The sequence below is a fragment of the Verticillium nonalfalfae genome (genome assembly GCF_003724135.2).
Source record: "Verticillium nonalfalfae strain VnAa140/NRRL 66861 chromosome Unknown scaffold_51, whole genome shotgun sequence".
NCBI lineage: Eukaryota > Fungi > Ascomycota > Sordariomycetes > Glomerellales > Plectosphaerellaceae > Verticillium > Verticillium nonalfalfae.
Genome location: NW_021167276.1, coordinates 141589 through 163589, shown reverse-complemented (window position 1 = coordinate 163589; position 22001 = coordinate 141589). Strand labels below are relative to the sequence as shown.

The following is a 22001-nucleotide window of genomic DNA, read 5'->3' as shown; positions in this document are numbered from 1 at the left end:
GTTCTGCAGCCGTTCGAAAAATAAAGTGGAGAGCGAGAGAGAGAGAGAGAAAGACGTGCAGGGATCCGCCACCTAAAACTTTAGTGCACCTTCAGCCTTGCGCCAACAGCTCCATCTCCAGAAAGGCAGCCGAAAGACAGCCCTCCCAAGGCAGTGACTCTCGAGCAAGAGAGAGATCATCCCCCATCCTCTCCCAACACCCACGACGCCCTGTATGCTAGGAGTTGCAACAAAAAACTCTTTCTTTCCTGTCACGACCTCTTCCGAAAACGCGGCACCATGGCCAGTCGGCGCGACTTCCTCAGCCAACCGGCGCCCGAGAACTACATTGCTGGCATCGGCCGTGGCGCGACAGGCTTCACGACACGATCCGATCTGGGCCCGGCACGCGAGGGACCCAGCGAGGACCAGATCAAAGAGGCCGTCGCCAAGCGTGCAGCGCAGCTCGGCATCGGCGCCGACGGCAAAAAGGGCGACGACAAGGACGACGACAAGGGCGGCGACGACGACCGGTTCAAGGACCCCGACAACGAGGTCGGCCTCTTCGCCGGCGGGCTCTACGACAAGGACGATGAGGAGGCCGACAGGATATGGCAGGAGGTCGACGAGAAGATGGGCAAGCGGCGGCAGAAGCAGCGCGAGGCCCGCGAGCTGGCCGAGAAGGAGGAGTACGAGCGCAACAACCCGAAAATCTCCCAGCAGTTTGCCGACCTCAAGCGCGCCCTCGGCACCGTCACCGACGAGGAGTGGGCGAGCCTGCCCGAGGTCGGCGACCTCACGGGCAAGAACAAGCGCGCGCGCGCCGCCCTGCGCCAGCGCCAGTACGCCGTCCCCGACAGCGTGCTGGCGGCGGCGCGCGACGCCTCCGAGCTCGGCACCACCGTGTCCGACGAGGGCGTCGCCCCGGGCCCCGACGGCGCCGACGGCACCATGACCAACTTTGCCAAGATTGGCGCCGCCCGCGACAAGGTGCTCAAGTCGCGCCTCGAGCAGGCGTCGTCCCTCGGCGGCGCCGACACGACCGCCGGCAGCGCCACGAGCATCGACCCCAAGGGCTACATCACGAGCCTCGACAAGAGCATGATGAACGGCACCCAGGCGCAGGTGGCCGACATCAACCGCGTGCGGGAGCTCCTGACGTCCGTCACCAAGACGAACCCCAACAGCCCCGGAGGCTGGATCGCCGGCGCGCGCCTCGAGGAGCTGGCGGGCAAGACGGTGGCCGCCCGCAACGTCATCGCGCGGGGCTGCGAAAAGTGCCCGAAGAACGTCGACGTCTGGCTGGAGAACATCAGGCTCAACGATGTCCGCAACGCCAAGATCATTGCCGCCGAGGCCATCAAGAAGAACGACAAGTCGGTGCTCTTGTGGGTCGAGGCCATGCGGTTGGAGAACGAGCCACGGGCCAAGAAGAGGGTCATCCGACTGGCGCTGGATCACATTCCCGACTCGGAAGCGCTGTGGAAGGAGGCCGTCAATCTCGAAGAGGACCAGACGGACGCTCGCCTGCTGCTGGCCAAGGCGACCGAGATCATCCCCCTGTCGGTCGACCTCTGGCTGGCGCTGGCGCGGCTGGAAACGCCCGAAAACGCACAAAAGGTGCTGAACAAGGCGAGAAAGGCGGTGCCGACATCGTTCGAAATCTGGATCGCCGCTGCCAGGTTACAGGAGCAGCTGGGGGCCAGCGTCAACGTGATGAAGCGAGCTGTCAACGTCTTGGTCAAGGAGGCGGCCATGCCGAAACGCGAGGAATGGATCGCCGAGGCCGAGAAGTGCGAGGAGGAGGGCGCCGTCGCCACGTGCGGCGATATCATCAAGGAGACGCTCGGCTGGGGGCTCGACGAGGACGACGATCGAAAAGACACGTGGATGGACGATGCCAGGGGGAGCATCAACCGCGGCATGTACGAAACGGCACGGGCCATCTACTCCTACGCCCTCCGCGTCTTCGTCAACAGCAGGACGCTGTGGATGGCGGCGGCCGACCTCGAGAGGAATCACGGCAACAAGGAGTCGCTGTGCCAGGTCCTCGAGAAGGCCGTCGACGCCTGCCCCAAGAGCGAGGTCCTGTGGATGATGCTGGCCAAGGAAAAGTGGCAGGCCGGCGAGGTCGACAACGCGCGGCGCGTGCTCGCCCGGGCCTTCAACCAGAACCCCGACAACGAGGACATCTGGCTGGCTGCCGTCAAGCTCGAGGCCGAGAACGACCAGCCGGAGCGGGCGCGCAAGCTGCTGGACGACGCGCGGGACAAGGCGCCCACCGACCGCGTCTGGATGAAGAGCGTCGTGTTCGAGCGCGTGCTCGGCAACACGGACGCCGCCCTGGACCTCGTCCAGCAGGCGCTGCAGTACTTCCCCGCGGCCGCCAAGCTCTGGATGCTCAAGGGCCAGATCTACGAGGACCTCGACAAGCTCGGCCAGGCGCGCGAGGCGTACAGCACGGGCGTCAAGGCCGTGCCCGCGTCGGTGCCGCTCTGGCTCCTGTACGCGCGGCTCGAGGAGCGCGCCGGCCTCGTGGTCAAGGCGCGCTCCGTGCTGGACCGCGCGCGCCTCGCCGTGCCCAGGTCGCCGGCGCTCTGGTGCGAGTCGGTGCGCGTCGAGCGCCGCGCCGGCAACGTCAACCAGGCCAAGTCGCTCATGGCCAAGGCGCTGCAGGAGGTGCCCAAGAGCGGCCTGCTGTGGAGCGAGCAGATCTGGCACCTCGAGGCGCGCACGCAGCGCAAGCCGCGCAGCCTCGAGGCCATCAAAAAGGTCGACAACGACCCCATCCTCTTCGTCGCCGTGGCGCGGCTGTTCTGGGGCGAGCGCAAGCTGGAGAAGACGCAGAACTGGTTCGAGAAGGCGCTGGTGCTCGACAGCAACAACGGCGACACGTGGGCTTGGTACTACAAGTTCCTCCTCCAGCATGGCACAGAAGTGAGTGAAACCCCCCTCGGGCTGGATGCTGGACGGACACCCCCGGTACACGAGGCTGACAATTGCACGCAGGAGAAACGGGGCGAGGTCATCACCAAGTGTGTGCTCGTCGAGCCGAGACACGGCGAATACTGGCAGGCGATTGCGAAGCGCCCAGCCAACGCGAGAAAGGGAACGGAGGAGATCCTCAACCTGGTGGCCAACAGTCTAGAAAGGTAAAGACGGAACGTCAAAAAAATGTACAAGACAGAGAAGCAGTGTACTCTTGGAATTGCAGCGAAAACAGTATCATATTCAACACGTCGCAGGTAGCCCGAGGGCAGGGTCAATGGATCGTTCTCCAGGTTGGATCGGATTGGTGGTGGTCATCAATTACTATATCATGTCGCCGTGCCCTTCCATGTTGTGTGAACAGAAGGAAGTGTGAAACCGAAGAAAATTAGAAGAAACAGCGTCCCTGTGGCCACCACGCCATCCGTGGTCGCCATGTCATAGTCCTACAGCAGAATCGGTGTAACGCCTTTCCACGCACTTTACCCCAGGGTCGAACGGTGTGAAACGAGGAACGGCGAGCTCAGGGCTTGTTGCCGCTGCTGAACCAGGAGGACGCGGCCTTCTTGACCTCGGCGGCCTTGTTCTCGACCTTGTGGTCGAACTCGTTGATGCTCTTGAGCGTCTCAGCCTTGGCGTCCTTGGCGAAGGCCTCAGCGTTGCTCTTCGCGATGCCGAACTGCTTGTCGGCTTCGGCGGCCTGGGACGTTGGTCAGCACAGGACTCTGGTCTGCGGGTTGGGGGGGGAGGAGCAGTCAAAAAGCAAGGGCAGGAAGGCTTACAGCATGGTCAATCTTGGCACCGGTGCGGGCGGCGGCATCGCCCAGAGTGCCCTGGGCGCCGACATCGCGACCGGGAAGGTGGGACTTGATGCTGGCAGCGGCCCTGTGAGCGTCGGCTGCAGGAGGGGAGGTCATGGTCAGCCAGCAGAACGATGTATCGGGACGGGGGGAAACAGTTGCGCTTACCCTCAGCCTTCTTCTCAGCGACCTTGGGGCTTCCACCAGCAGCGAACAGGTAGTAGCCGATACCGCCGGCGGCAGTGAGGCCGATGGCGAGGGGAGCCTTGGACTTGGACATGGTGATGGATGGTCGTTGGGTTATGGGGGAGGCGTGGTGTGTGTGTATGTGTGTCGGTAGAAGCTGTGATCGTCAAGGTGCAGCGAATTGATTGATTGGTGAGTGTGAGAGAAGTGAGGGAGGGAAGGCCAGACGAGAGGGCAGGCGGATGGGAAAGTACTTATTGCTCCCGGCTGTGCCTACGACATCACGCCTTCCAACAAGTCACTTGTCTCTTGGCTCTTCTGGCTGTCTTCCTACTGGTCCCAGCCTCTCTCTCTCTCTCTCTCTATCTCTTTCTCTCTCTATGTGTGTGTGTCTACCTGTCACACAAGGCCTGGCGGGCCAACTCGGGACGCTCATTCGCTCAGATCGGAGCTATGTCTCCAATTCCTGGCAGCTTCCCCCCTCTGCTCTCCGCTCTGGGCGCATCTTCTGGTGCAAGAGTGATCGAGCTGTTGGATCATGATACATGACGTAGTGCCGGGAAATGCGGGGACCCGTCTTGGATCATGCGTCTGTACGGTACCAGTTCTGTTCCTTGGCAAGCGCGCCAGGCTATACATGTACAGGTCCTGAATGCAGGCAAGCACGGGCCTGCTTTTCATCCACGTATCTCAGGTACCTACGTACCTAGGTAGGTAGGTCCCTAGGGTGGCAGGCAAGACACGCATTCCATCATGTCAGAGGTCCAGAGGCAAGACCCAACAAAGCAGACTCGCGAAGACTCGCACCTAGGTACCTCTAGGTAATGTAAGGAGACTTTTGCTGATCCGGAATGCAAATGCCATTTGACGAACTCCAGTTCCACTGTCAAGCTCGAGGATCATCCCCCTGTCCCTTCCGACCTGCAGGCGGAAGGTGGAGAATCTCAGGACCGGTGGCCCAGGGGGGGCCCATCACTAGCCACGAGGAGCCATTTGCGTCATCGAACACAGCACAGCGCAGCACAGCACAGCACAAGACCCAGCTAGACCTGCCTGGATTGGGATCTGGATCTGGATCTTTTCAGCCGCGCACGGCACGCCCGAGGGGGCCATGCTACCGGCCATGGAGTCGCAGCTATGGAGGACAGTGTCTTCGCAGCCACCACCCATCACCACCCTTCCTCCCCTGGTCTGAATTAGATCAGCCTGTCGCTGCCACAATTTCACCCTGCGCCCTAGAACCTTCAATTCTTCGAATCCCTGATTCCTCCCTCCCCCCCGGCCTGAGGTCTGGTTGGGTGCAACATTGACCACCAGGGGCTAAGCCTCAAGCCCCCCTCCCTGATGCCACGGTCGAAAGGTCTACACGTCAAACCATCGTGACACGCCTCGCACTGCGTTCTCTTTGCCTCATAGCCCTGAACAGAGTATACCACCCAGCCAAGCGCACGCTCATCAATCCAACCCGGGCGGTCCTCCCGCTCTGCTCTGTTCCAGACGAACCAGTCCAAGTCGCTCTAGCGCCTAGGCCAACGCCTCCCGGCCTCCGTGCTAGACTCGTCATCCCGTCCCACCAACTCGGGGGGCTACCTTACTCTGCAGAAGCTCTCTCTCCCCCCCCCTCCCCTCTCTCTCTCTCTCCGCTCACTTCTCCATCGTCCATCCATTCGTCCTGCATTGCCATCTCGCTAGACCTCGCGACACGCGCCCGCTTCTCATCTCTGGAGGCGGCGAAGCAAGCGTGTCGACTCGGGCAACCGCCATGCCAAGCGACGAGACGTAGCCATGCCGAACCTGTCACTCCACACGTCTCGTCGGGTCCAGACTCTGAAAGACAGCGACTATGATCATGAAATAGGCCTCGTCGACCAGGAATCACCACCGACGACTCGCTCCAGGAGCAACACGGCCCGTACAAGCAACACGGCCCTTACAGTCGACGAGGACCAATCTTCCTCCCAGCACGTGCGGAGCGTCGAGGGAGAGCAGAGCCCACACGATAGACAGCACAGTGCTGCGACGACCGGGCGAATATCTCTCGACAACCGACAAGGAGCCGACGACACACAGGCAGACCGAGGACAAGATGAGAGTCCCATCGGCGCTCGGGAATCGGCGCAAACGGGTCCATCAATCGAGGTAGAAGGTGTGTACATCCAGCCAATCCCTCCTCACCTCCCCTATCTCGGTAGGCGTGCTAACGCATTGTTGCCAAAAAAAGGTCCTACGCCCCTCGAGCCCCCAACACTGGCCGCCCATGGCGACACGGCGCGACCAAAGTCCAAGCAGCGCAAAGAGCCCGAATCCGAGATTGATATCCTGTGGGAGAATGAGAGAGGCTGCTTCGTCTGCGGCGCGGCTCTCTTCTCGGGCGCTGCCCTCGGCAACCTTGATCCGTCGCCCTGGACGAATCAGTTCAAGAAGACGAGCCCGACCAGCATCAGGACGGCGACGGTCCCTGATCCGAGTTGGGAGTGGGCGTGGCCTGAATGGCGCATCAACCGCGAAGAGGGCGTGGCCATGGACGAATTCGGGTGGGAGTATTCGTTCATGTTTGCCAGAAAGTTCTCGTGGCATGGCCCCAAGTGGTGGAACTCGTTCGTCAGGAGGCGGGCCTGGATCCGGAAACGCGTCAAGAAGTGCAGCGACGACCTGGCCTCGGATCCTCACATGCTCAACACGGACTACTTCAACGTCATGCCCGCAGAGCACCATCGGCCCCATTCGTCGCACGGGGGCAGTCGGCAGGGGAGCAGGGCGAGCACGCATAGTAAGGCGAGTATCCACAGCAAGGGCAGCATCGGCCGGTTCTCCACCACCGAGAGCGTTCTGGACGAGAAGCCTGTGATCGAGGACGTGTGGATGCTGATGATGGTGCTCCGCGCGGCGCGCATCGACCGGGAGAAAATCGAGGCGGTGGACAACTATCTCGAGCACGCCAAGGACGACCTCGAGCGGCTCCAGGACGAGATGCACGACATTATGGGCATATTCGTCTTCCAGGTGTCGAGGCGGATCTTGCTGAGCCGCCTGACTCAGGTGTATGACGAGATGAACAATGTCGATAAGGGAGATGCGGCGTTCAAGACGAGACGGAATAACCTGGGCGCCGCCATCAAGCACGCGGACGAGGAGGTCAGGCGATTATCATACTGGAGCGACGTGAAAGGCGTGGCAGAGAACGGCGAATCGAGGGGCGCCGTCGAGGGCAAGGAGGGATGGAGCGAGGCCTTGGAGGGCGTGGACCAGAGCGGCCCGGCACAACCCAATGTGGGCAAGCTCCCATGAGGCACAACGCCATTTCAGGGGTTTGAGGCACGGTATACCCATTTCCTACCAATATACGATATGCATAATACGAACACGGCAGAATCGATTCAAACATGCTGCTCTGCTCTGAATGTGTGACCATGGCTCAGTGAGACGTTCAGGACATACATGTAGCTCGACTGGTGGAGCAAACGCGCCTGGCCGGACAATTTCCACAGCCGCGCCAGCCGCGCCAGCCGCGCCTTATCGCCTATCGGCGAGTCGACAAGTCGGTCCCCGGCGCGAAAATTGTCCTTTCCCCCCCCAAGGCTGTCTGGAGACATGGAAGCAAGCAGACCCGTTTCTCAACCGACAGATACAAACGATTGATCAAAGACCACAGGTTACGCATACAGTACCCAACCGAAGACACATGCGCCGATTCGATCCCGACGCCGACCCTACCACACACCACCAAGAATGAACCGCTCATAGCCAATGTCCCTGGGGATCAAGCAAGCGTGGCGAGCCCGGCCGCTGTCGATCCGCGACGCTGGGAACCCGCTGATTCCCAGGGGTTCTCCGGGTTGCGGTCGCGGGCCGTGGCTCCCGTGGGTGCGACGCCGCCTCGCATCGGGGCTCGCTGCTGCTTCTGCTGCTTCCGCTGCCGCCCCCGATGCGGGAAAGCTCGGTGATGCTCGACGTTCAGCCCTGTCGCCGCGTCGGGCCCCCGAGATGGACGCGGCGCCGCCCATGCGCATCGCTCCAGCGCTCCAGCCCGAGTCGATGCACGATGCCATGAAGAGGCAGTTTCTCGACACGCTGCTGTACGACGTCGAGGAGGACGCCCAGGCGATCGAGGCCGCCGTCACGACCGGCTCCGTCATGGACAAGGGGAGCGTCGTCTACGCCTCCGTCCGCGAGACGAACGCCAGCCGCCAGCGCCAGCACCGGGCCCTGTGGCAGCAGCTGCGGCTCGACGAGATCCGGAAGGGCAAGGGCAAGGACACGGCCGACTGGCGCAAGGTGCTCACCATTCTGTCGAACAGGGCGCCCAAGGGCGCCCGCACGCTGTCCCAGGCCAGCCGCACGCTCGTCGTCACGCGGCAGGTGGCTGATCGGTTGCTGTACGGGACTGACCAGACCATCTGGGATATTGCCGAGAGGACCGACTGCCGGCTCGACATGGACGAGTCGTCGGCCAGCGAATCCCTGCGGCCCCCTGGCAAACGCATCATTCTGATGGGCTTCGATCACGCCGTCGAGGCGGCCAAGGCCGAGATTGCCTATATTGCCGGACAGGTTGCCGAATCGAGTCCGCCAACGCCAACGGCGGCGGCGGCGACGACGACGACGACGAAAGCGGCTAGCGGTCTGGTGGAACACCAGCCGCTGCCGGCGACGAGCTCGACATCCATCCAGAAGAACGGGTCCAGAAAGAGCAAGCCGCGTCGTTGGACCAGCACAAAACCGCTGGAGAAACCTGGCTTCACTCCCGAGTGGACCATACTCTATAAATTTGAAGACTATCCCCGTCCGTTATACTGGACGCCGGAAACCTTTGAGGCCTACGTCACGGCTCTCGTGAGGGCAAAGATGCCGCACTACAAGGCTACTGAGCTGTACGAATCTGGCATGAAGGCACGCGAGGCGGTGCTCCATCTCATCATGGACGTTTTCCAGTCACGGGAAACCCGATCATCTCTCTCGACGAGTGCCTTCAAGACGGTGCTCAAGTGGATGGGCAGCCATGGCGTGGTGTTCCGGCCGCAGGTGCGCGAGCTGTTTGTGCGGATGGAGGCAGCGTCGTTGCCCATGGACGTCGAGGTCTTCAACACATTACTGACGGGCAACATGAGGCTCGACGACCTCCGCAATTTTGGGAGCATCGTCTCCCTCATGGCCCGTCGCGGCTACGTACCCACGCTCAAGACGTGGTCGCTGTTCCTGGCCATCGTCAAGAACAACGAGGTCGAGCAGCACGTACTCCGCGCCATGAACGAGCGCGGGCTGCTCGACGACCCCCGCGCCAGCCGTATGATCGCGACGCGGTTCATCATGCACGATCTGCAGCAGGCCCGGGGCAACTGGAGCGGCCTGTCGGCCTTTATCGACTCGCAGAACCAAAAATACGGCTTCGGCTGGATCACGACGGCGTCCTTCAACAATATGCTCAACGAGCTCGGCCGGCAGGGCAAGCTGGCCTCGTGCCGAGACCTGCTCGACAAGGCGCCGCGCTGGCCCTCGGTCAAGGTGGGCATCAAGACGCTCAACACGATGCTGAGCCATGCCCACATCCAGCGGCAGCCCGCCGCGGCCGCGGCCGCGCTCTACCGCTTCTACCAGCACAATGTCACCCTCGACAGCACGTCGTACCACGAGCTTTTCACCCTCGCCTTTGTCCTGCGCAAACCCAACACAATGGGCCTCGTGTGGCGCCTCGCCTGCATCCACCGCTGCGAGACGCACGAGATGCGCGTCCGCGTCGCGGCCATCTACGAAGCCTGCCCCTTCCTCCTTGGCCTCCCGGAGACTGAACAGCAGACCTTGGACCAAGGCCGCATCTCCTCCTCCACCCCCTCCTCCTCCTTGCCGTCGCCATTACCAGCACCATCCCCGAAGAACCAGCCCAAAGCGCAATACGCAAACCACGCCGCCCTCCCCACCTTCCACGAACCCGACATGCTCGCCGCCCTCCTCCCCCCCTCCCACGCCCCGACCACCAGCGACGACGACCTCGCCCACCTCCCCGCCAACACGGGCTCCCGCATAGCGCACCTCTACCGCAAACGCTACTCCCGCGCCAGCGACTGGCACCTTGCCCGGCCCCTCCACGTCCTCTTCGCCGAGGCCCTGGAAGCCGACCGCGACCTCGAGCGCCCCCGTGCCGCGGACCCCGTCGACGAACACGCACCCCGGCGCATCCAGGAGCAGGGCCTCCCGTTGCCCCTCGTCGCGCGGCGGCCGGCCGACGCGTCCGGGACCCGCGACGACGGAGCAAGAGAAGCCTCGACCTCCTCTGCGTCGCTGTCGACAGCAGCCGAGACGCCGGCCGCCGATAGCCAACTGTACATGACCATTTTCCGGCGCACCCTGAGCGCGACGCAGAGACGGGCGAAGAAAAAGAAGAGGAAGACTACGAATACAGACACGGGGGAGAAGGGGACTCCGACCGCCTGATACGAGACAGGAGACGATACATCATCCCTCGACGCACATCGTTCTAAAACGACCGTGTAGAAAGAATGAGCCCCGATGGGATGCTCGCCGCCCTTCCCTTGGAGTTGACTGTACGGCGCGGCCTGGGTGTAAACGGATAGAATAGATGGCCCGCTTGCGCTGTCGGATGCATGGCGGCCTTGTAGATTTTGATGACCTGTACCATACTGTTGAAATACCTACCATACTCGGAGCATTCACACCTTTTTACTAGATTGCTTCGGTCGTCTTTCTGTGATGTAGCTCACGAACACAGACAGCACAGCGAGTTGAACGGACCGGTCCGCAGAATATGTTTGCAGACAAGTTCCCCAGCAAATGTCTTGCGCACACGCACGAAGTGCTCCCGAATTTCGTTATGCAAGTGGATTTCGTGATATCGACACATACTGCTGCCGCCAAATAAAGCGCAACACGACGATAGTGAGCAGGGTCGGTATCTCGACGACTTTCTTACGCGCCCGCTGCTCCGGTCCTGTCTACCGCCGCCCCCCGGTCCCGCATCATCCCGTTCTGGACGACGCCCAGAGTCGGAGTCGAAGTTCAAAATCTCCCTTGCACCCAGCGCGATGAAAGAAGAAAACAATAGAAAACATCTCCCAGCCGTCCCGTCCGCTGCCGCCCGGGCCATTATCACTCATCCAGTCCCAAGTAGACTTGCCCATGCCCCCCATTCATATCTCGTCATGCCAAGCCATTTATGCCAAACGCTCTGCTGCTCCTTAGTGTGTTGGTGTCTCTTCGCATCAAGGGGGAAGCCTAATCTAGGCGGAGGCCTTGGCCTCCTCCTTCGACTCGCTCTGCGCAGACTCGGCGGCCTTGACATCGGATGCGGTCGTGGCGGGCTTGGATTCGTCGGTAGACTTTGATGCATCAGCCTTGGAGTCACCCTCGGTCTTGGTCGCCTCGCCGTCCTTGGAGGAGGAAGCCGCTGAGGAGCCCTTGGAAACCTGGCTCTCGAGGTCCTTGTCCTCCTCGGCGTTATCAAACATTTCCGTGTCGTCAGAGTCGGTGAGAACCTCGGTACCGTCGCCAAGGAAGATGATACGGCCCTTGTAGCCACTGATGCCAAAGTTCTTGCCACCCTTCTGCTCCTGATCCACCTCGTACTCGCCCTCACTGTCATCAAAGTTGTGGTGAACACCGGGTCCCCGGAATTCCGCTGTGGAGGCACGCGATCAGATCAGCCAGGGTGTCCCCTCAACAAGTGGTAGAAAATGGATGCAACGGAATCGAGAAGTCAAGAAGGGCAGTGGCTTCAGGAGGATATGCATGGGGCTGGCTGGTGTCCCCGTTCATTGCTCTAGGACGATTTGGGTGATGATGATGTCGTACCGTATTCGGGAGGAGCGCATGGTCCGTCACCGGCAGCAACCCGCTTGGCAACCTCCTCGTACCACTCCTCCTTACTTCTGCCGCGCAAGAGACCAATAATCGTCATGGTCATGTTATCGCAGCCGACACCACCAGTCTCCGAGTTGGACGCCAGACAGTTGTCCATCATGTTCTCGCAGATCTTGTCCAGGGGCTGCTTGGCGGCAATACCGCGGCGGACAAACTCGACCACAGCCTGAGAACTCTGACAATCCCAGATACCTGAGAGCAAAATAGGAGTCAGCGACGGTTTCTCGGGGATGAAGGCACGACAAATCAGTTTTCGGCTTACCATCGCACGCGAGGACCAGGAACTCATCGTCATCCGTGATGTCGTGAATCTCGACGTCAGGGAAGGCGGTGACGATTTGCGCCTCAGGAGAGAGCTCGGCGCTCTTCTTGAATTCAAAGTCGCCAATGGCACGCGACAAGGCAAGGTTGCCGTTGACGCGGCCAAAGTCGACGAAACCACCAGCGGCGGTGATGCGGGACTTCTCGGCTAAAGAGGTAGAGGGGATTAACCCCCCAATCGTTAGTTCAAAATCCTTCTCACAAGGGCCAATGCGGCAGCCGCTGAGATGCTCACCTTCGAGCTGGGGCTTGTGGTCTTGCGACAGGGGCTTGGCGCGGCCCTTGATACCCAGAACACCCCTCGAGTCACCAGCGTTGGCCTATTGGAAATCTTAGCAGATGCGACTCGGACGGCGCCGGGTGCCGGTGGTGAAGCAACCGAAGAAGCGCTGTGTGGGAAGGGCTCGGAGAGGGGTTGAGACGCACGACATAGATCTTGTCATCGTTGATGAGGCTGACGCAGGCGGTGCAACCAGAGACCTCCTCTTCGTAGCGGGGATCTGCAGTGGCGCACGAAGAAATCAGCTGAGTGCCGATTTGACCAGGTGCGCAAGAATTTTTCTGTTACCGTTAAGGATAGCGCGATCCGTGGCCAGGAAGCCATCCTTCAGCGCCTGTTCATAGTTGCCCTTCTTAAAAGTTTCTTGCTTGCGGACAATCTCGTGCAGCTGGTCGCCAGCAAATAAGGCTACTTTATCACCGCCATGACCGTCGTAGACTGCAAAAAAGGAGAGCCGGGAGGCATGCTGCTTCGCTTCATCGCTGCCGGGAGGGAGGAGGTCGAGCTTGGTGCTGTGGGCGTCCTCCATGCTTATCCGCCAGCCCTGCATGGCAGAGACACCGTAGATGAGGCGCGCATCTTCGCCGGTATCCGAAGTCTGTCAGGCAAGAAACACACAAAGACCAGTCAGCGGTTTGCTCCAGCACGCAGAAGAAGTGATGTGGATGTGCATGGCCGTTCATGTGCGTCTTGAAGCGTTGAGGGGTTCGCGAGGGCGCGACTTGTTATGTGGCTGCAGGTGGGATGTGGGCTTGGCCAGAAAGCCCCGCGACGCGAAATGATGCAACTGGGGGAGGGGGAAGGGGGCGCCAGGCTCTTTGGAACACGCCGTGCCAGGCGTGGTGCCGAGGTTTTGGGGCTTTGGAAGGGGGACCGTGACAAGTCGCGCTCAGGGCAGAGGCGGGCAGGAGAGAAGACGACATACCTTCTCGACAACGGGTTCGGAGAGAGTCTGACCCATGATGGCTGGGTAGTCAAAAGGCGTCGTTGACGGAGTGGAGCGGGCGTGGCGAGCTGAGGGTGCTTGAGGGATGAGGGATTGAGCGAGGTGGGAGGAAAGAGGGAGAGAGTGCGAGCGTTGAGAGAGAGGAGTCCTGGGAGTGGAGGCGCGGGTCAGAGTAAGGTCGTCGCGGGGTATCTCAAACGGGACTCGATCGTGGAAGCAGAAAAAAAGACCCGTCCGAGGAAGTGGAAGGGGGAGGGGTGGTGAGGTGGTAAGGTGTGAGGTGGTGAGGTGGTGAGGTGGGTGGGATAGTAGGGACGGAGGGGAGGGAGCAAGGAGGGTTGTCGGATTGTGTGAACTGGTGAGGTGGAGGGCGGTATGGGCAGGCGTACTCGGCAGCAAAGTTCTAGATCGCGCAGATTCGGCAGGAGCGGGGTATCCGGGTCGCAGCTGGTGGTTTTGGCTGAGCAGCGTCGTGGGAGCGACAAGGCGTGTGGACTGTCGATCAGAGCTGTCGCGGCCAGGCCCTGCAGGGTAGGAGGTGCTTTGGATCGTCAAGACGGGGTACGAGGTGATCAAGTCACAAATGTTGCGAGGACAGGTGAGGTTGGGCCTGAATGCCGAAGGGGGGTCTAGAGGGTTTGAATTTTTCCCAAGGCTGCAAAATCACTCGGGAGTCTGGGGCGAGGTCGCGTGTGCCGTGGTGTGCCTGTGAGCCAACGGGATTGTTAACGGGAGTGGTGTGGTGGTGTGTCTGCCTGCCCGTACCTACCTACCTACCTACCTACCTGTGGTGATGCTGCTGCGCCTGACGAAAGGAAGCGGGGGGAGGGGGGAGGGAGGCGCCCGCGCCAGGGGCCCAATTTGGGGGAGACCAAGTTCCCTGTCGTGCCGTTCTACAGCGGAGTCACAGGCCCAGGTGCGCTGTAGCTGGAGACTAGGCTTCACCAGGCGACGCCTCCTGTTGCTTCTTCCTGTCTGCCCTTGCCATTCCTGCCTTGTCATTCTTGCCCTGCCTTGCGCGTTGGCCTCGCCCCTTGGTTGGCCTTGCCTGCACTGCCTGCACAGCCCGTTCCCGTCATCCCTTGATGGCCTGCCTGCCTCGAGAGGCGTGCATCGTGTCTTTCCCCCCACTTCATCCCACTCTGGGTAGCCCTACCTCTCCTTACCTCATCCAGCAAAGAAGTACCTCAAGTCAGGCACGCCACGCCACACGCCCGGGCTGCCTACAATTTTTCATGAGGGCACGGACGCCGCCATCCTCAACGTAGTCACTCCACTGACACAGGAGGAAGACATGAAGACAGCCAGCGAGTGCCACACGGCGAGGCGCTTGCGTCTAGCTGTTTTGGCCCTGCTGCTGCTCTCTGACCTGCCGTATTGAGGTACTGCCAACCTGGTGCGCACGACAACGCGGGGCGGTCCAGGGCTCGTCAGTGATTGCACCGAGAAGGATCAACCAGTCTACGATCCCATCACACTTGCCAGGCCAATGTGTGAATCCCGAGCCTCGGATGAAGACAAACGAGCCAATTTGAGTCGTGTTTTTCTTCTTCGTGGCGGAACACAGGGAGTCATATTACGCGACGCGTGGTCTCTCTGCCCCCATGACGTTTCTCCGTTGAGTCTAGGATGCCTGGATGTCTCAAGGAACTTCATGGGAGTGAGTACTGCTGCTGCTTCTGCCACCAGTGATCATGCACCATCAATGACATCTTCCTCTCGAAAGAAAAACACAAGACTGTCATACACGGACATTGGGAGACCAGTCTGTCTATTGTATCGACGGCTGGAATATATTAAGCATACGTTTTGCTAGTATGGAGTATGTCTAGGTGCTGGCTGGTCCAGAGGGGCCGGGGTATAAGAAAAAGACAAATCGGACGAAACTGTACAAACAATCGATGAACTAGATGAAGACGGCAAAGTCGTCACTCTCAGTTCTCCCGAGCCCACCCTTGCGGCTGTCATCCCTTGCCGTCGCACCTATGGTGCTGCTGTCATCCCTTCCCATAGGAGCACCCGCCTCGGTCTCCCAGCCTGAATCCCCAGAACCAGGCTTGGACGTTGAGTAACGAGACGGCTCTCCACTTTCCCCGAGCCACACGGCCGACGGCTTCACAGGTCGAATCGAGGAAGCTGCTCGATTGCCCAGCGGTACCCTGGCACCAGTGTCCCATTTGCTCGGTGACATGAGACTGATTGTTGACTCGCTTTCGCGCGACTTGTCACGTCGAAGAGATACGCCTTTGCCCATCCATGCGCTGTTGCGCCTGTTTTCGTCCTGAAACAAAGGGTTGGACGAGCCAACGGATCTCTTTGCTGACTTGAGCGGCCGGCGTGGCGGAGTTTGTGTTGGGTAGAATGGAGACTCGCGCACGAGCTCCTCATATGCAATGCCGAGCGAGTCGCGAGGGGCCGTCTGCCAGTTTTCTGTGCCGCGGGCTGCCGAGGTTCCTGGCGCAATCGTTGACCAGTTCACCTCTGCGTCCGAAGAGCCCGTCGTCGAGGTTGGGACGGATGCGGATGACGAATATGTCACAGTCTGCCGGCGTCGCGGGGTCCGGGGTGGCACACCGGAGCGGCTACCGAACCACGGGCTGGCATCAGAACGACGGCTCACAGGTCTGGCTCTAGACATGTCGCTCTGCATGGACATTTGTCTATAGAGGCTGACGCCATCGCTGCGCTCTTCGCTTGAGCCAGAGACAGTCTGGAAGCTGCTCGACTGAGCGTCGCTGTCGCTGTATACTTTGAATGTACCAGCCGGGTTGGTCCCCGTAAACCTTTTCCCGTGTGTAGGGTGAGAACCGAGCGGGCTCATCTGCTCCGGAATGGAAGACAGTGCATCAGAGGCGGCGGCTGGCATAGGAGGCACGGGGAGCAGATTGCTGCTTGTCGCTGTCTCTGATCTCTTAGAGTGCCCAGGCTTCTCAAACATGTACGCCACCTCTGGTGTGGGCTGTATACTCTTGCGGTCAAACTCATCGTCGTCCATGGAAGGTATAGTAATATCCAAGGTGCTTCTGAACGAGTTGCCATCCTGCGCACGAAGGAAACGTGGCCCCGAGGGAAACTTGCGTATGCTCTCGTACAGACTGAGGAAAGAATTCCGACTTTGTCGCTGAGACGGTCCGCCGCGGCTCAATCGACCGAGGTAGCCTTCCTCAGTGAGCCATGACCCTCTCGACTCCGATATGGCATTGTCGCTCAGGGATCGCAGGCCGGGTAGCGTTGGCGGAACGAGGCTCACACCTGAATGCGAGTCGCTGTCAAAGCTCGAAGCACTGCGCGTCGATCGCAATCGTTGCAGCGCAGCACGTATATAACCACTCTGTCCCGGGCGATACGTGGGTTCTGGTGGTGGGATAGAATTATAGGCTTTGGCAGGCTCAGCAATAGACGGGCTGTTGCTGTGTAGGCTATCGTTCTGCGTGAAGCTGCCAGGGACGGGGCCCGAGATATTCTTCCTTTCGATCCTCCTGAACTTACGCTCACGTCTCTTTCGAAGGCAGAAGAACAGTAAGACGAGAGCTGCGATGACGAAAATCGGGATCAAGACTGCGAGCATAATCTGTCCGGCGCTCATCCCCGACCCGAATGAGTTTGCCGAGCCTGCCTCTCCGGACTTTTTCGGACTCTGGGTCTGCGTCGCGGTAGAAGATGGACCTGAAGTCTTTGTGGGGGAGGGCTTCTCTCCCGAAGCAAGGACGCTTAGTTGGATGTTCTTTGTTTCACTATCTCCAGATCGTTTCAAGGTTGCTCTTATGGACAGTCGAATGTCGTCGTCTATCTCAGATGAGCTCGGTGGTGTTCCCGAGACAAGCAAACCGTCAATCTTCAGCCAGTCCTGGGAAGGCGTAGACTCGATTTCGACGGTGGTATCGTCTGGCGTCTGCAGGTATGGCTCCAGATCAAGTGAGAAGGGTTTATCTGACTGGATTTCGATGTCAGATAGGTTTTTGCGAAAGATGCCAGACGCGATGAACACCGCTAGTCGAATGTTGAGCGTGTCAGATAAGGCCGTCTGGAACGTTATGGTAGCATTTGTTGACTGGTCGTTCTCGGCGGGCGTTCCTTGAAGGATGAGAGATGTTTCGTTGAAGGTGAGCCAACCCGGCAGGCCACGAGTCGAGACAGTCACCTCGGACCTATCGACTTTTTTCCCATCAAGCTTGACGTCATCCTGGAGACGAGTGTATGATATCGCATCGCCAGGAGTTGCGTTGAGCTGAATGACGGTGTTGTCGGCGGTCAACTTTCGACTTCCGACCACAACGGAGAAGAGGATGGAAACGCCCGCGAATCCAACTACATCCGAAGCAACGAGGTGGAAGTCGAAGGTCTGGGGAGGCTGAACGAGGGTCTCAAATGGAGGTGTCTGTCCAGAGAATGTTAGAGTCGCCGGGTCAAACTTCATCCACGACGGTAGTGGACTGCTGTCTGCCGATGTGGCATAGTAGTCTAAAGATGTTTGGGCCGAAAATGTGTCGGTGGCAAATGAGAAGGAGAATGGCGTAGCCGGGTAGGACACGATCGCGTGCGGTGCTGACTGGTCGCCAAATTTTTGAATCTGATCAGCCAGTGGGTTATTCACTTTGGGGGCCCGGTTCCGAGAGACAACCAAGGTTGCCGTCATTGTAGCAGAGCCGGAGTTGTCCGTGGCCACAACATCGACGGGCACACCGACCACGTCGCCCTTCGATACGTCATCTTCCTTGGGGGTTCCAAACAGGCGGCCTGTGCTGTTGTCGATTGACAGCCATGATGGCGCATCGTTGAGGCTGTATGTGATGCTGGACGTGGACGTGAACGTTTGTCGCGAGAGTGTGTACGAAAAGGGCTCCGCTATCCTTGCGACGGGTGGCAGCTGGGAGTTGAACGGAAAGGTGATGGCGGGTTGGGCAGCACTGAGGCCGACGAGGCTCAACGAAGCCCACAATACGAAGCTTGATGCCATCGTGAGTTTGATGGTCAAGAGTCGAACGGGTGGCCTGTTGAAGTGGTAGGTAGAGGAGCAAAAGACAAGAGAGTTCAGAAGGGTAGAGGCATCACGAGAGAGTGAGAGGCAGGCCGCCCGTCAAGAGCAAGAGAGTAGGAAGGGGTCTACCATCATGGAGATGGAGATTTCAAAGGGCTGGGAAGCGAACGGGCGGATGACCAGCATCTCCCTACTCGCCATGGCCGACTATGTTGGATGCGCGCCAGTGGGATGGCACCTTGGCCACCCGAAAGACCCAGAGGGGCGATCTATTCAGCGCGAGAAATGTAAAAGCCATTGTATTCGATGGGCTACCGCGATCCTTGGCGAGGGCGATGATGGATTTTGGGGTCACAGCATTCCAGAGAACGGTTTCCCAAGTTGGCGCCTCGCGTCTGAGGGAGGCGAAGTCAGACATACCCTCCCAGACGGACGCCTTGAAGAAAGAAGCGGGGCGGGGGGGGGGGGGGCCGACTGCTTGGAATGTACGGAATCCATCGAGCACGTATGAAACGGCGCGCATACCCAGCATGCCGGCGAACCGCCCACGCGGCAGCAAGCCCCTCGTTGTAAGCTGACCTGGTGTTTGTGGGGACCAGTTCTCGTGAGCTGGATATGGTGGAGGTTTGTGAGGGAACAGCAATAACAGGTGAAAGGGAGAAACACAGATCTAACGATGGCGCCTATTGGCTGGGCCAGCAGCCAGTCAGCCAATGACTGCCGGGTGGATGACGGTGTTATCGTTATCGTAGCAGTAGCACTTCGCTAGGGACGTCCGGGAGGGCAAAACGGGGCGGACCTGGCGATTTGGGAAAATGGAAGGGACCAGACGTGGCGGAAGGGACGATGAGGGGTCTAGAGCGTCATACAAGTCATCAGGGTCAGTATCGGACTTCGGAGGAAGGCGCTATCAGCGGTGAAGACAGGCGAGGGAAACGCGATAGGGTCTATTCTGAGGAAGTGGCATCCCCCTTTCCTTCTTGCTGTGCGTTTGTCCCTCAGATCGTCCCTTGCGCACCATCTCCCTCATCACCCTTCTGCCCGTCTGGAGACGACGGCTGCACACCATCGACGTGCTGTCCCAATACTGCAGTCAGCTATTTACAATAGATCGCGGTTTCCCGGCCACTATGAAGATCCTCGACAGTCCCTTGGCGGCTGCTCTGCATTCAGCGGCATCGCCCGAATTCTCCCCTCTTGCATTAGCAGAAGACTTTACACCACTACCGGCGTACAAGGCGGCACAGACATCCAACTTTGACATATCGGGTCTGCTTGCGACGCCGCTGAAGCTTCACGAAGACCTCACTTCCGGCTGTGGCGGTCAGACATGGCCTGCTGGCATGGTGCTCGCCAAGCACATGCTTCGATACCACAGGGAGGAAATGGCCAACGCGAGAATGTGAGTACAGCCACCCGCACACACTCCCCACCTGTCGATAACGCGCCAGAAAATTAGGGGACCTGGGGATCTGTGGACCACAGAAAGCACTTTGCTGACTCATATTGTCCAGACTGGAGCTCGGTGCTGGTGGAGGTCTCGTTGGCCTGGCTGTCGCCAATGGGGCCGTGGCCGATGGCCACCAAGGCATGCATGAGTCGCCGTTGCTCCTCACCGACCAAGACGAAATGTTCGCTTTGATGCAGCACAATATTGCTTTGAACGACCTTGGATCCAATGTCAAGCCTTTGATCTTGAACTGGTACGTTCTGTGTCCTTGTCATATTGAGCGCTTACTCGAATCGATCTCTCGCATGCTGGGGATGTGTCGTGTTAAGCGGTTTGCGTCCTCTGCGGCGCATTAATCGCCGCCATGCTCGTTCGAAACAGAGCGCACACATCTCGCCTCTTTGCACAGTGACGCATCACCGCGTCCATCCAACAGCAACGAGCATGTTCTGCTTCCGTCTGCTCCACAAGATAGATGCCTCATATTGTCATTGTGATTTGATCGTGGATTTGTGGCGTACAGGTGCTAATACCTCCTTGCGTACTATAGGGGCGAGTCGCTGCCAAAAGACGTGATTGACTCAAAGCCTACTGTCATTTTAGCTGCCGACTGTGTGTACTTTGAGCCGGCGTTCCCACTACTGTTGGAAACACTGTCAGACCTGCTGGCGCTGAACGAAGACGCCACAATTTACTTCTGCTTCAGGAAAAGGCGACGCGCTGACATGAATTTCATGAAAAAGGCGAAAAAGAGGTTCCTTGTTGAGGCAGCCTTCGACGAAGATCAAGCTGTCTTCAGTCGGGAAAACATATTCTTGTACACCTTCAGAAACAAAAAGGCGTCAACCGACGGCAGCACTTCGAGGACCCCGGTGGTGCAGTGACGGGTGGCAATACATCATTGGTAGACACAAGGAGTTATTTAGAGCACATTGTGCTGGCGACGGCGTTGGAGAGGTTTCCGCGGGCGACCAATACATATAGATCTCGGCCACTATTGGTGAACGTTTTGCCTTGGCCAGACATCAACGCGAATGGCGGTTTGAGCCACGGGCGCACAGCACTATCGCGTTTCCGTCATCGTGCACGGGTGTCCACTTGACTTTCATGAGCTTGGGACTTGGTTGAGGTCTCAAGTAACGATCTAATGACACCTTACTCTCTCCCGGCACAAGCAAAGGCAGCCGAAGCAAATATCGGGTGGGCGGCGTGAAGGGGGGGATGCAAAACAGGAAAGAATGGAGCGGAAAATCCTTCATGCAGTTCTCGGCCTTGTCCTTCACACGTCTACCAACGCCATCCGCCGACTACTGCAAGTTGAGAGGTCTGGAATCACAGCATCGAGCAAATAGCAGTCGAGCGCTATCCCGACGGCCTTGCGACGGACGCAGTAGACGGGCGTGTAGCCTTCATTGTGTGCGATGAAGTGGCACCGCGTCGGTGGAGTGAGAGAATTTCCGGACTTTTCTCCTCGCAGTCCGCTTTTCTGGACACGCCAAGGTCACGTCAAGGCCCAAACCACGCCAGGCGGACACGCGGCGGGCTTTCACAAGTGATCGTCCCGGAATGAGAGCCGTTAGCACCAAAGCGACACCAACTAGGCCCTTTGCGAAAACACCGGCCAGAGACGATTGGGTGGCCTGGATGGTACCTTGCAGCTGCAAGGAACTCCCGACTCACCATCTTGTCAGCCCCTGGCCCCCAGCCCCCCGGCCCCTGACCCCCCTCAGCGGAACTCCCGCCCACACCCGCCTCCTACCACGCCTTGGTTTTTCCTCGCTCGGAAGCTCCACGCAATGACACGACGGGTGGTGTCCTCCAGGTCAAGGCACAGGCTAGAGCCCCGGGGGCCTTGCACTGCCGAAGCGTCAGGTCAGGCACTCTCAGCTTTCCCCGGCACACGGGTCCGCCGGCTCACATGTTGTTTCAACGCTACGAACTAGGCGGGGGAGGGCTGTTCGTCCAGTCGTCCTAGGCTGTCTTGTTTCTCAGGAGCCTGAGAGATGGTCAATAAGGCCTTGAGGAGATGTACAGACTTGCGGAACGAAATGGAGATGAAAGAAACGCTGTTCGCCATCCAGTCCTCGCGGCTCGGCAGTTAGTCTCGCCCAGACAACGTACGTACAGTACGTACAGGTACCTTGAGACCGTCGGGCTGTTGGTGCGTCCTTTTTCACAGCCCCCGTTTCCTTCTTCTCTGT

General features: G+C 59.4%; 7 protein-coding genes across 7 annotated transcripts; 4 read left to right on the top strand and 3 right to left on the bottom strand.

The window, feature by feature from the left end:
* Positions 1–279: 279 nt before the first annotated feature.
* On the top strand, positions 280–3135 carry PRPF6 (Pre-mRNA-processing factor 6; the record flags this gene model as incomplete). Its single annotated transcript, XM_028641049.1, has 2 exons — positions 280–2916; positions 2989–3135. 2 exons carry the CDS (start codon positions 280–282, stop codon positions 3133–3135), a joined length of 2784 nt encoding a protein of 927 aa, XP_028494955.1.
* A 355-nt stretch (positions 3136–3490) lies between these two features.
* On the bottom strand, positions 3491–4047 carry D7B24_006928 (uncharacterized protein; the record flags this gene model as incomplete). Its single annotated transcript, XM_028641048.1, has 3 exons — positions 3491–3667; positions 3750–3865; positions 3936–4047. The coding sequence occupies 3 exons, from the start codon at positions 4045–4047 to the stop codon at positions 3491–3493; spliced, it is 405 nt and encodes a 134-aa protein (XP_028494954.1).
* A 1691-nt stretch (positions 4048–5738) lies between these two features.
* D7B24_006927 (uncharacterized protein) lies at positions 5739–7241 on the top strand (the record flags this gene model as incomplete). The annotated part of the gene is made up of 1 exon (XM_028641047.1): positions 5739–7241. The coding sequence occupies one exon, from the start codon at positions 5739–5741 to the stop codon at positions 7239–7241; it is 1503 nt and encodes a 500-aa protein (XP_028494953.1).
* A 459-nt stretch (positions 7242–7700) lies between these two features.
* Positions 7701–10382, top strand: D7B24_006926 (uncharacterized protein; the record flags this gene model as incomplete). The annotated part of the gene is made up of 1 exon (XM_028641046.1): positions 7701–10382. The coding sequence occupies one exon, from the start codon at positions 7701–7703 to the stop codon at positions 10380–10382; it is 2682 nt and encodes an 893-aa protein (XP_028494952.1).
* Positions 10383–11185: 803 nt separating this feature from the next.
* Positions 11186–13387, bottom strand: PTC2 (Protein phosphatase 2C 2; the record flags this gene model as incomplete). The annotated part of the gene is made up of 7 exons (XM_028641045.1): positions 11186–11583; positions 11757–12017; positions 12088–12294; positions 12382–12466; positions 12573–12646; positions 12715–13024; positions 13352–13387. The coding sequence occupies 7 exons, from the start codon at positions 13385–13387 to the stop codon at positions 11186–11188; spliced, it is 1371 nt and encodes a 456-aa protein (XP_028494951.1).
* A 1891-nt stretch (positions 13388–15278) lies between these two features.
* Positions 15279–18329, bottom strand: D7B24_006924 (uncharacterized protein; the record flags this gene model as incomplete). Its single annotated transcript, XM_028641044.1, has 1 exon — positions 15279–18329. One exon carries the CDS (start codon positions 18327–18329, stop codon positions 15279–15281), a length of 3051 nt encoding a protein of 1016 aa, XP_028494950.1.
* A 1151-nt stretch (positions 18330–19480) lies between these two features.
* D7B24_006923 (uncharacterized protein) lies at positions 19481–20684 on the top strand (the record flags this gene model as incomplete). The annotated part of the gene is made up of 3 exons (XM_028641043.1): positions 19481–19752; positions 19865–20053; positions 20351–20684. The coding sequence occupies 3 exons, from the start codon at positions 19481–19483 to the stop codon at positions 20682–20684; spliced, it is 795 nt and encodes a 264-aa protein (XP_028494949.1).
* Positions 20685–22001: the final 1317 nt, after the last annotated feature.